At 41.6% G+C, this 13,211-nt stretch overlaps 1 protein-coding gene across 2 annotated transcripts in view; it reads right to left on the reverse strand.

The window, feature by feature from the left end:
• The window catches only part of SPOCK1 (SPARC (osteonectin), cwcv and kazal like domains proteoglycan 1), a 562,067-nt gene that overhangs the window by 96,933 nt on the left and 451,923 nt on the right, over positions 1–13,211 (reverse strand). For both annotated transcript variants that reach the window (XM_037801466.1, XM_037801465.1), the window contains one exon: positions 5,967–6,081. In XM_037801466.1, the coding sequence (XP_037657394.1) occupies positions 5,967–6,081 (115 nt within the window). The remainder of the gene's footprint in view (positions 1–5,966; positions 6,082–13,211) is intronic.

Raw genomic sequence — 13,211 nt, forward strand, 5'->3', positions numbered from 1 at the left:
ATCTCCTGTTCCCATTTTAAACACATTTCCCCAGCTCTACTTGTGATAAGTAATGGAATTAGACAACCGTCTGTCAACCCAGGACTTTCCCCCCACCCAAGAATCAGCCCTCACGTTGAAAACACCATTTGAGAAAAGAAAATAATTTTTGACTATTTTTCTACTTTTCCAAATAGCTCAACTGGAGGGAAATTATTATTTCCTCTTTCACATGCCCTGCTGGAAAAATTTGCAGCACTCTTTCTTCCCTGCCTCAACTACACATGCTCCCACCCTGCCCCAACCTCCGAGGACATGTCAGGTCAGTAAAAGGTAACAGTTCCAGGGTCTTCTCCAGAATTTCTTGGGTTGCTTTGCAGGACCCGCACATCCTCTCACCAAATGTTAATCTGTGCCAAAAGAAGAAAAGAGGAGCTGTCCTCTGAGATAGTCCTGTTCTCTCTGCTTCCTCCTCCAGAGATAAAGTGGAGGAGGGGTGTGGGTAAGATTCTGTACCGTGCCATTCAAAACACTGCTGGGTCTGGGGAACACAATGACATTTTCTGCCTGATGGTTGACACACCAAGATTCAGGCAAGTGACTTTGGGCCCAGGAGAACTTAAATCTAACTTCCACCAAGAACTCCTGCTGACTGTGACCCAAGGTTGTAGACATAGTAGAACAAGGGCACTGGACTGTGAGTAGAGACCCCTTCTCTAACCTGAACTCTGACCCTAACCCACCATCTGATCTTCGACGAGTTTCTTTCCCTCAAAAGGCCTCCAGTTTCTCTTCTGATAAACGGGGACTGAACAAGGATCATAGGTGGTCAAAATATTCCTACAGATGTAATCTAACATGATACCAAATAAATAAGGCATAAAAATGGAGTCACATTGGGGGACGTCTGAGGCTACAGCCACGTGGCCTTTCCCTAGTTCTCACGGGGATATCTGAGGCACCTTCACAGCACCAAGAGCCCCTCGACAAGGTATTACAGAGGGTGAGTGGGATCCTTCTGAGCTGATATCCTAAGATGGTGAAATCCTCTCCTCAGCAATGAGGAAACTCCAAGTCTCTGCCCTAAACGATGGGCCCAGGCCAAGGCGGAGGGTGTGTCTGTGTCACCACAAGAGGGGTGGTGACGGGGAGCAGGGAGCTCGGGTTTGGAAGGGAAGAAGTGTTGTTACTTTAAAAATGTAGCATAAAGCCTCTAATTTTAAGAGACCTCTATTTTCCCTTTAGATTCTCTACCACTGTTGGGAAATGTAGAAACTAGTACCTTAGACATTCCCACATTCTTCACTGAGGACTAAAGAAAAAGCAGCAGCAACACCCTGAGCCTAAAGAGTTAAGTTTAGATATAAGAAGTGACTTCCTGCTGGGCTGTCTGTGGGACACTGGAATACTCCAAATGAAACCAAGGAGTGTTCTTCCCTGAACACTCAGAAAAGTACACAGAACTCAGGCTTAATACACAGATTTTCATTTCATCCCTCTCTTTTTATTTTTATTCCTTTTTTTCCCCATTCCTTTCCTTTTATTTCATTTTTTGACAATCATTACTCTATATTCTCGAGGTTGGACTGGCTTCCTAAAGATAAGAGAGATAAGGCAATTAAGTAACTTGTCCAAGGTCATATGGTAATTTAAAGGTGTGCTGGTGTGCTGGTTTGGAGCTGTTATATACCCCAGAAAAGGGCATGTTCTTTTCATTCACTCTTGTGGGGGCAGACCTATTGTGGATGGGGCCTTTTGATTAGGTTCTTTCCATGGAGATGTGACCCACCCCACTGAAGGTGGATATTAATACTTTTACTGGGGTCCTATATGAGAGAGAGAGCAGAGAGAGAGAAATGCTCAGAGAAGCAAGAAGGACCCAGAAGAACTGAGAGAAAAAGCCATTGAAACCAGAACCCAGGAGAGAAGGACCAGCAGATGTCACCATGTGCCTTCCCATGTGACAGAGGAGCCCCAGATGCCAGCAGCCTTTCTTCAGAGACGGTAGCTTCTTGTTGATGCCTTAATTTGGACATTTTCATGGCCTTAGAATTGTAACTTGTAATTTAATAAATCCCCACTGTTAGAAGCCAACACATTTCTGGTATATTGCATTCTGGCAACTTTTGTAAACCAAAACAGATGGAAAACATTTAGAGATATTAAAGAATCCCACCTTCCACTATCTCTTCAGGAGGCCCACCAAAGGAGGGCTGCCAGAAAGAGCAAAGAAAAAAAATCAGTTACTTTGCTTTCAAAATATGCTCTTGAAACTTACAGCTGAGATTTGATTTGCAACAGCTAGGTATGTTGTAACCCAAAAGACCAAGCACTGGAGGAAGCAGAGCACTCTAAGAGATTAGGAACCTAGAGAATGAGTTAAACCCTGCCCTCGGATGCCCTCCACTCTCCCATCCAGAATTGACGAAAGTTGGGGTAGAAGAGGTGAAATTTTGGGAAGAAGAACATGCAGAGGCAGGTAAGTCCCCAAGGAAGTCCCCACTCACCATATTCTTTCTGTTTCTGACCCAAGTCTGGATCCTGGGCAGGGAAAGAGCACTTCTGAAACTCCAGACAGATTGAAAAGTCCCAGCAGCAAAGAGGAAATGTATTTTGCTCCCAATATGCAACCCAGTTTGAGGCACACTTCATAAAAATGCCCTGTGCACCAAAAAGAAAGGGCTGCAGGGTAGATCCAGGGATAGAAGGCTTATGTTAACACCTTCCCCATGGGCTTTCTTGACACCAGAACATCAGAGAAGGGCATCTTTAAGTTTCCTGTGCTTAGGAAGGGCTGTGAGACGGTTGGTAAGCCCAGAAGAGTCTTATATAGAACAAAGAGGACATAGTATGACCTAAATGGACATGGTGAGCGGAGGTCACGGTGGATGCCTAGCACCTCTCACTGGATGCAGTGAGGATGAATGCTGATGGCCGAATGACAAGTCCATAGACGTAGATGCCCAAGAATAACAGACAATGCCAGGAACCAACCCCCACCAACGCCACAGCTCTATCACAAGCCCCCACCCCACCCCTACTTCTAGAACTTAGCTACAACTCTAGATAGAAGGGAGACAGGAAAAATCCTGGAATATCTCCTTTAAAATCTGAATTCACTGGACTGACAAAATTTACCTGGAAGTGACTACATTAATGTTTTTATTATCAGACGGAATAGTGGTTCAAAATAAGGCAAGGTTGAATGTAAAACAGCAACAACAACACTACCACAGTTTGTGATTGTGAGGCTATGAAATACCGTCTCTGCAATAGATACAGAAACAAAATGCTCCCGAAGTGGTCCAGAAGTCAGGTTGAGTCTCACAAAGGCAGGGGCTGCCTTTGGACACCATCTCCCCACCCGGGGTTGGAAGGCGCTGCTGCTGCTCGGCCATCTCCTCGTCCTCCCTCCATCCCCACAGCTAAGTCGCCAAGACCTTTCGTTTTACCTCTGATCTCTCTCCACACCCATTCCCCTCCTCTTCATCCTAACAGCCACCGCCCTCCCTGCCTGTCATAAACTTGTGAAAGCTGAATTGTCAGATCACAGAAGGTCAGCCTTCCTTTGATTAATTATGTCCAGGTAACAGGCTATTCATTTAAATGTTTCATTTAATAGAATGACCCTGGGGATTTATCAGTGCTCTCACTGCCCAAAATAATGTCCTTATCCTCTAGGGAAACACTGATCAAATGCATGTTAAACAGTTAAGCATTATAACCCAGTGGGGGATTATACTCTCCCCCATTAGGATATTGTTGAATACTGTGATAAATTAAGCACAGCCATTCAGTCTTATCATCAACAGGTAGTCTTTGCTTCCTGTCAGGCTCACTTGAAAACTCTACCATAAGTCATAGCCTAGAAATTGGATCTTTAACAAAGTAGGACAGTCTCAGAATCTCATGGAAAAAAACTGTGCCAGGTTTCAGGAACTATCAGTACTTCAAATAGTTGACTCCTTGCAACCTGCTTCCAAGGTGACATTGCTTAGAAAACTGCCAGACGGTACCGGGGACTGAGTCAGGATTTACAAACTCTTTTTAGTACCGAAGCAGATGACTTCTAGAAGCAAACTGTTGACTCAAGATTCAGTAGCACAAAAAGTCAATTATGTAGGACTGAAGGAAATGTTGAGGGAAATATAGTTTTGGTTAGCTGTTTCGGAATATTGTTGGTATTATTTTTAAATGTTCTATTTTATGAAAGATATATGATGAACCCTTTTCTCTTTCTTCCTGGTTTATCTCTCACTGTTAACTTAGAAGCCTATGCTTTTGCAAACTAAAGTGAAACATTTTTAAATAGTAATCTTGTTCTTACTGACCCCACAGAATTCAGGAACAACTCTTTTTTTCTTGAGTCTCTTTCTTCATAATGGCAATCAATGTAATTGTTTATATAGGTTCCAAAAGAATTTGCTCTAATTTTTGCCAGTATATAATTGGACAAACGGATGGCACAGCCAAAGCCATACCTAGAGAATCATATTTGAGAATGAATCTCATTTAATCAGGTATGGCAAGCCCACCATTTGGAAACAAGGATGGTACTTCACTTGGAGATCCAAAGGCCAGGAAACAGGTCTGTCATCTTGCTGATGGCAAACCAGAAAACCTCAGTGGACGCGGAGGCCTTCAAGGAGCAATACATCCCCCACTCCCCCATTTACAGATACTACAGGTAAAACTGGTACAGATGACTTTCTTGGTTTGGTTTCCTAGATTCAGAATACAAGAGGAAATAACAGCAATAAAAAACAATAGAAGCCACTGAAACTTCCTAAGAAGATTCTCAAGAAATCTCCAGACAGAAGTTAATTTTCTGGACTCTGCAGTTCCATAACACCACATGACTAGAGATCTTCTTACCACACAGGAGGAGGCTTATGTATAGTAATTAACATTTCTTGCTGCAGTTATGTAAATAAATCAGATTAAAATGCAATGAAACCAATGTTTTTGCAATCAAGAATCATCTTTGGAAATTATTTGTGATCACAATGTTTTACGGTTTACAATGTACCATACACATCCCGAGCTAAACCTCACAAAGAGACTTTTAACACAATATCCCTGAAGTTACCATGAATAAATCTAGATTCGACCTTCATCTATTCGCCTTGGGAAATATGATGCAACTTACAAAGACACAAATGGATAAACATTTACACCCAGTTCATTCTCCTCTATCACAAAGAGTTGCTAACTCTAATGAGAAGACACAAGCCTACATGTGCATGCACACACACACATAATATTTACATGGAATATCCAGCTACAAAGGCGTTCCACAGAAACCACATTCAAACGTCCTTCCTGAGCCTTGTTAAGGCAGGCTCAAAAAAGGGCTGAGACCAGTGAGACAATAATACTTTCTCCATCAGGAAAACATCCAAATGTATCCAACCTCTTCAGCCGCTCCCAGCCTTAGCAGCGAAACAGCTGCCCCTGGGGAGGAATTCTCCTTTTATCTGTCCCCTGGCCCTGTGCTGTATTCCAAGCAGAATATATTAATAAAGAAATGCTTTTGGGGGGAATGTTCTCTATTGCTGTGACATCTCTGCAGTCTCTGTTTTGAAATTTGGTCTTGAGAAGTTCAAAGGATTTGAGAGATTCAAGTTCAAAGAGGACCAAGATGAACCCAGGGCAGGCGCTGGTCTTAGATGCTGAAAAACCTGCCCCTCCACACTGGCCAATTTGACCTCTCAAAGAACCCAGTGCAGAACCCAGGGCATATCTTAGTCTAACAGAATAATTTTCAAAGACTCTCAGCTCTTTTTCTTCCAAATGGTTGCTGAAGGCAATTTAGTTTAGGGTCCCTAAACAAGCCGGAGTAACTTGCCAAGGAAGCCCATCTCCCCAAATTGTGCCAGCAGAGCTCTGTTAAATGTCGGGTTCCTGGCATGGTACAAGGACAGCCAGGTCAGCCCTCCCTGATCACCCACACCTCCTTTGGGGAGTTCGCTGATATCCCCTCTCACCATTCTTTTCTGCCTTGTTCTTTGGTGGCTCAGGTTCCACGAGACACGGACAGGGCCCATCACAGAGGGTGGTAAGGCTTCTGCCAGTTGAACAAGCATGAAACTCCAATTTGCACTGCAAAAACAGAGAAAACAGGCATTAAGAATCAGCCACACGTTAGATACCTGAAACTATCAAACTATGACCCAGAACCTGTGAATCTTGAAGACGATTGTATAAAAATGTAGCTTATGAGAGGTGACAATGTGATTGGGAAAGCCATATGGACAACACTTCCCTTTGTCTAGTTTATGGATGGATGAGTAGAAAAATGGGGGAAGGAAAAAAACAAACAAACAAAGGCACCCAGTGTTCTTTTTTACTTGCTCTTTTTCATTTTAATTATTATTCTTGTTATTTTTGTGTATGTGGTAATGAAGGCATCAGGGATTGATTTTGGTGATGAATGCACAAACCATGTAATGGTACTGTGAACAATCTAATGTACAATTTGTTTTGTATGACTGCATGGTATGTGAATATATCTCAATAAAATGAATTTAAAAAAAAGAATGCAGCCACAACAGACACCTACTTGGCTTCCTTAGGAAGCAGCCAGTGCCCCTCCAACCTCATTTAGGCTCATAGGGACTATGCTGGTTTAGATGTATTATGCCCCCCAAAATGCCATGTTTTTTGATGCAATCTTATAGGGGCAGACATATCAATGTTGATTAGGATGGAACCTATTGATTGAGTGTTTCCATGGAGATGTGACTCAATCAACTGTGGGCAAGACCTTTGATTGGATAATTTGCAAGGAGGTGTTACCCCACCCATTCAGGATGAGTCTGAATTAAATCACTAAGAGCCATGTAAAAGAGCTGACAAACAGAAGGAACTCAGAGCAGCTGTGAGTGACATTTTGGAGAGCAACCAAGAGACACATTTTGGAGATGGCCATGGAAAGCAGACTTATGCTAGCCCAGAGTTTGCTCCGGAGTAGCTGAGAGAGGACAAAATGCCCCAAAGAGCAACATTTTGAAGAACACACAGGAACTGAGAGTGGAGCTGGAACAAAACCCAGGATCAGCATACACCAGCCATATGCGTTCCCAGCTAACAGAGGTTTTCCAGACACCATTGGCCTTTCTTTGCTGAAGGTATACTTATGTTGATGACTTCATTTGGACATTTTCATACTGTAACTTTGTAACCAAATAAACCCCCTTTATAAAAACCAATCCATTTCTGGTATTTTGCATAGCAGCAACATTAGCAAACCGGAACAGGGACCAAAGATGAAGAAGGGAGAAGTCCATCCCAGTTAAAGGTCTGAATTACAGAACATTTGATAAGGAATGGTCTTTTAAGTTTTTTTTTTTTCCAGATGCATAGGGCAACTTTTAAAAACACTGTAGAAGCACTGTGAGTCTTGCTTTAATGAATGATAAACTCAAGTGTACCTATTTATAAAATAAAGTTATCAGTAGGAAGCTTAACATCTGCACAGTCCTATCTGTCCACAAAGTCCTCCCACTTCACAACAGAAGGTTTCTTCCACCCATGTCCTCCCATGTAGACGAAGCTCTGCTAGAGCCCCTTCTTGGCCTGCTCACACACTCTTCCTGGGGAGGAAGAATAACAATCGACTCAGTACCTTTGGAGGGTGCATGGAAGGCCCAGCCCTTCCCCTTGGGAGCAAGCACGGAGTGAATGCTTTTGATTCCATCATCCAAAACCTAAGTTTTACATGGGGTCTCCTCCTCACCAAAGGATGCCTGTGGTTGTCTAACTAGCCTGTGACTGAGTGGAGACTTAATTCTTGGATTCATTATTAGAAGCCCAGTAGTAACATCCTCTTATCAACTCTTTATCAGTAGCAAAGGTAATATCTTGGCCACTTTCTATCAGCTCTTCACTTTTTTATTTTTAAAGCAGTTTTATTGAGATATGTTCACATACCATACAACCCATCCAAAGCGTACCATCAATGACTTTTGATAATCACAGAGTTGTGTATTCATCACCACAATCAGTTTTTGAACATTTGCATTACCCTGGAAAGAAAAGCCCCATTCTTAACAGCCACCTTTCAATCCCTCTATCCTTCCCCAGCCCTATCTGCATAACCACCAATCCTATTCTTTCTCTATACATTTGTATGTATATTTTACATAAATGGAATCATACAATATGCAATGCTTTGTCATCTGGTTTCTTTTAGCATAATGTTATTTTTAATTATTATTTTTTTAATTAGAGAAGTTGTAGGTTTACAAAAAATCATGTAAAAATACAATACAGTGTCCCCATATACCTCCCTATTGTTGACACTTTGCATTAGTGTGATACCTTTGTTACTCTTGAAGAAAGATATCAAAATATTGCTGTTAACTATAGTCCACAGTATGCATTAGGTATATTTTTTCCCATATACCACCCTATTTTTAACACCCTGTAATAGTGTCATACATTTGTATTAATTCATGAAAGAGCATTCTTAACACTTGTACTACTAACCTGTCCATCATCCACAGCAAGGTTCGCTGTTACAGATTCCCATGTTTTATCCTTAACTTTCCTTCAAGTAACACATACAACCCAAAGTTTCCCCTTTCAACCACATTCATAAACATAATTCAGTGCCATTAATTACACTCACAATAATGTTCTACCATCACCACTATCCATTTCCAAACATTTACAATCAACCTAAATAGAAATTCTGCACAAATTAAGCATCAGTTCTCCATTCTCTACCCCCCTTCTATCCCCTGGTCACTTATATTCTAGTTTCTAACTCTATGAGTTTACTTATTATAATTATTTCATATCAATGAGATCATTCAATATTTGTCCTTTTGTGTTTAGCTTATTTCACCCAACGTAATGTCCTCAAGGTTCATCCATGTTGTCGCATGCATCAGGGCTTCATTCCTTCAAATAATATTCCACCATATGTTTATAACACATTGTGTTTACCCATTCATCAGTTTGTGGACACTTGGGTTGCTTACATCTTTTGGCAGTTCTGAATAATGCCGCTGTGAACATCAATGGGCAAATGTCTCTTTGTGTCCCTGCTTTCAGTTCTTCTAGGTATATACCTAGCAGCAGGATTGCCGGATCAGATGGAAATTCTATACTGAGTTTCCCGAGGAACCGCCAAACTATCTTCCACAGAGGCTGCATCATTTCTGCATTCCTATCAGCTGTGAATGAGTGTTCCTATTTCTCCACATCCTCTCCAACCCCTGTAGTTTTCTGTTTTTCTTTAATAGTGGCCATTCTAGTAGGTATGAAATAATCTCGTGGTATTTATTTGCATTTCCCTAATAGCTAGTGAAGATAGGCATCTTTTCACGTGCTTTTTAACCATTTAAATTTCCACTTTGAAAAAATGTCTATTCAAGTCTTTTGCCCATTTTAAATTGGGTTGTTTGTCTTTTTATTGTTGAGTTGTAGGATTTTGTTGCATATTCTGTATATTAAACCTTTATTGAATACGTGCTTTCCAAATATTTTCTCACATTGAGTAGGTTGCCTTTTCACTTTCTTGACTAAGTCCTTTGAAGCAAAAAGTTTTTAATTTTGAGGAGGTACCATTTATCTATTTTTTTTTCTTTCATTGCTTGTTCTTTGGGAGTAAACTCTAAGAAACCATTCCCTACCACAAGACCTTGACGATGCTTCCCTACGTTTTCTTCTAGGAGTTTTATATGGTTCTGGTTCTTATATTTAGGTCTTTGATCCATTTTGAGTTAATTTTTCTATAAGGTGTGAGATAGGGGTCCTCTTTCATTCTTTTACATATAGGTATCCAGTTCTCCCAGCACCATTTGTTGAAGAGACTGTTGTGCCCCAGTTGAGTGGACTTAGCAGCCCTGTCAAATATCAATTGACCATAGTTGTGAGGTTCTATTTCTGAACTCTCAATTCAATTCCATTGTTCAATATATTATCTTTATGCCAGTGCCATGCTGTTTTGAACACTGTAGCTTTGTAAAATGCTTTAAAGTCAGGAAGTGTCAGTCCTCCGACTTTGTTCTTTTTCAAGATGTTTCTGGCTATCCATGGCCTTCTTACCCTTCCAAATAAATCTGATGATTGGCTTTTCCATTTCTGCAAAGAAGGTTGTTGGAATTTTGATTGGGATTGAGTTGAATCTATACATTGATTTGGGCAGAATTGACATTTTAACGATATTTAGTCTTCCAACCCATGAACACAGGATGTCCTTCCATTTATGTAGGTCTTCTTTGATTTCTTTTAGCAATGTTTTGTAGTTTTCTGTGTATAAGTACTTTATATCCTTGGTTAAATTTATTCCTAGATATTTGACTTTGTTGCTATTGTAAATGGAAATTTTTTCTTGATTTTCTCCTCAGATTGCTCATTACTATATAGAAACACTACTGATTTGTGTGTTTTGATTTTGCATCATGCTGTATCTGTTCTATTGTGCCTTTCATTCCCAAAATTTGTTATGTTTCTTTTGATACTTACAAATTTTTCTTTATTTCACCCAGTGTCTTAATATTCTTTATATTAAGAATATAAATATTTTCCTTCATCTCCTTGAATTGATTTAGGAGATTGGTTTGAACACCTTTGATTAGTTTTTCCAAATTGTCTCCTCTGAAGTTTAATTTGTTCCTTTGACTGGACCATATCTTCCTGTTTATTTGTATGGCTTCTAATTTTTTGCTTATGTCTAAGCACCTGATTATTTTGATGAGTTTACTCTAAAGATCAGTTTCTCTCTCTTGCATAGGGTTTTATTGTTGATTGGCTTTGTGTTAAGGCTCTTTGACACTTGATTTAATTTATTCTAGACCTTTAGAAATCCCTGTGTTTAACTGACAAGATGTTTTCATCTCTTCTTCATTTGATTCTTGCCCTGCATATGTGGTACAATTTTGAAGACTGCACTATTTCACCCACAGAAGAAAGCCCCCTTTCTACTGTTCCTTCTCCAGGAATTTTGATCTGTTCTGTTTGCTTTTGTTTTGTCTCTATAGGTTTTTTTTTCACACTCCTTTCATTGCCTCTAGTTGGTTTTGCCTAGCGGGCAAATTCTGGGAGGAGGGTCACCCTGGAGAAGACTTTCCCAAATCAGTATTTCCCAGACAAAACAGAGCCAGGGACCCAGGAAGGGGGTGCAGAACAGCTCCAAGGAGCCCTAGGAGAGTGCCAGGAAGGACATCAAAAGCCTTTCTGACCCCCTGAAGTTGCACTTTCCTAACCTTTCCAGCAGATGGCACCCTTCAGCAAACTTCCCTTCAGCCCTAAGGAGGCCCTGCCTCCTTAGTTGAAACAAGGGCCGTGGCCATCCCTGTCTGGGGCAGGCTGAAACAGCAGCTCAGAGTTGGCACTCAGTGATCCGAATTCACTGATCAAAAGCCAAGATCAGTTCTCAGCCTTGCCCCACCTCCTCTTGGGGAAGAGGACTTCCATGTCTTTCTCCATCCATAGCAGGCAGCCAGGGATGGGACCCCAAGGCAGCCTGTCTTGAGAGTGGGTGACAGCACCAGCAGCCACTGCGGAGCGAGATACTCATGGTTCTTTACTGCAGTTTCTCAACCTCGATGTCCTGCTCTTCCCTGAATGCTGTGCAATGTTCCCTTGGCCTCTGGAGCCTCAGGATGGCTGTTTTAGACAGTTCCTCCTGTCCACTAGCTGTTTGGAGGAGGAGTGAGTCCTGGAGGTCCCTCCTCTGCATCTTCCCTGGAAGTTCCCCCAGCTCTTTACTCCTAAGTCTCAACTGATTCAGAATACAAATAGGGAATGGGATATTATTTATAAGTGTAAAAGACCACAACAACTATCAGCATTTTTATTATTCCTACATTATGGAAGAAGAAACAGAGCTTTAGAGGAGTTAAATAACTTGCCAACGATCATAAAACTCAAAGCTCTGACTCCAGGGCTAGGCACCCAATGGTCCCACCCTGCTGCCTCTGTCACACTGATGGGCTTCAGAGGACAGGCATGCTGATATGTGGCTAATTAGGAGCCTTTGCTATTAGCTTGGATCTGTGCTACCTGAGAGTTTACTCCCATTTTACCTGTAAAATTCTCAAGATTAAGCCCCATGTGTAATCAATCCTCTGCAAACGCCCACAGGCCCCAGGACCATGCTTTTTATCTAGTGGAGGTTCAAAGGAAGAGAAGATAGGCAAGATTTACTGGGCACCCACTGTGCATGGAGCTCTTATCTGGTGCCATGGGGAATCTTTCAAAGGAAAGAAAAGAGGAGATACAGTCCTTGCCCTTGGAAAACACAAATGCATACCTTTGAAAAAGGCCATGTGCATTTGCAAGGCAACACACATGCGTGCAGATGAAAACTGGCTCATTGTGAGAGGACCAGCTATTCAGTCCCCACACTGATTACAAACAAAGAGAAAGAGTGTTTTAACCCTGGCTCTAAATGTGCTGGAGTCACTCCTGTGTAACTTCAGCTGTCACCCAAACAGTTTCTGGACACCCTTGTAGAGAGAGAGGGCAAGAGAACAAGCAGAGCAAGGCTGCAGAGCGTTAGGTTCCTCTTGAGGCAAAACTGTTTTGTACATATTTGTTAAGTGTCTAGTATGTGCCCAGTGTGATAGGAGTTGTGTGGGCTACATGAAAAGAAGCCATGACTAGACCTCAAACATAAACTGATTTACTGATGAAGCAAAAAAGAGAGCATCTTTCTAAAGCCATGTGGACATGACTATGAGATGAGGCAGGGTAAATGTGTATGTGTGTGTACAGTGATGGAGCATGTAGACAGCCCAAATGGACTGAAGATAAGCTAAGATGAATGCTGAAATTATAAGATGCTTCTTCTGAGAGAGCACTGCACGTGTCCAGGGCTAGCGGGAAGGCCACTGTGGCCAGTCCCTGCCTCCTTCTCTTCCTCTGGGTTAGCTTCTGGTAAAATCTTCAATTATCAGACTATGGTTCTCAAACTTTTTAGCAACAGAATCCCTTAATTTAGGGGAAATACATATTTATGTATAAAGCCTTATCATACCATTATTGTAATTGTATGTTCAAATTTATGGTGGATTTTAAGACTTTTCCTGAATAGCCTCTGCCTTCCCTGAAGAAGAGTCTGTTCTTCTACCCATCGCCCCATGTCTTTCAGCTCAGGGCTTCCCTGTCTACTTCTGCTCCCCAGGGGCATCAGCCTTGGCCATGGAACTTGCTCTGACCAGAGCTTATGAGTAGGAGGGATGCATGCCAAATTTGAGCAGAAGCTTGAAGAGCTACTT

The sequence above is a fragment of the Choloepus didactylus genome, chromosome 13 (assembly GCF_015220235.1).
Source record: "Choloepus didactylus isolate mChoDid1 chromosome 13, mChoDid1.pri, whole genome shotgun sequence".
In the NCBI taxonomy this organism is placed as follows: Eukaryota; Metazoa; Chordata; class Mammalia; order Pilosa; family Megalonychidae; genus Choloepus; species Choloepus didactylus.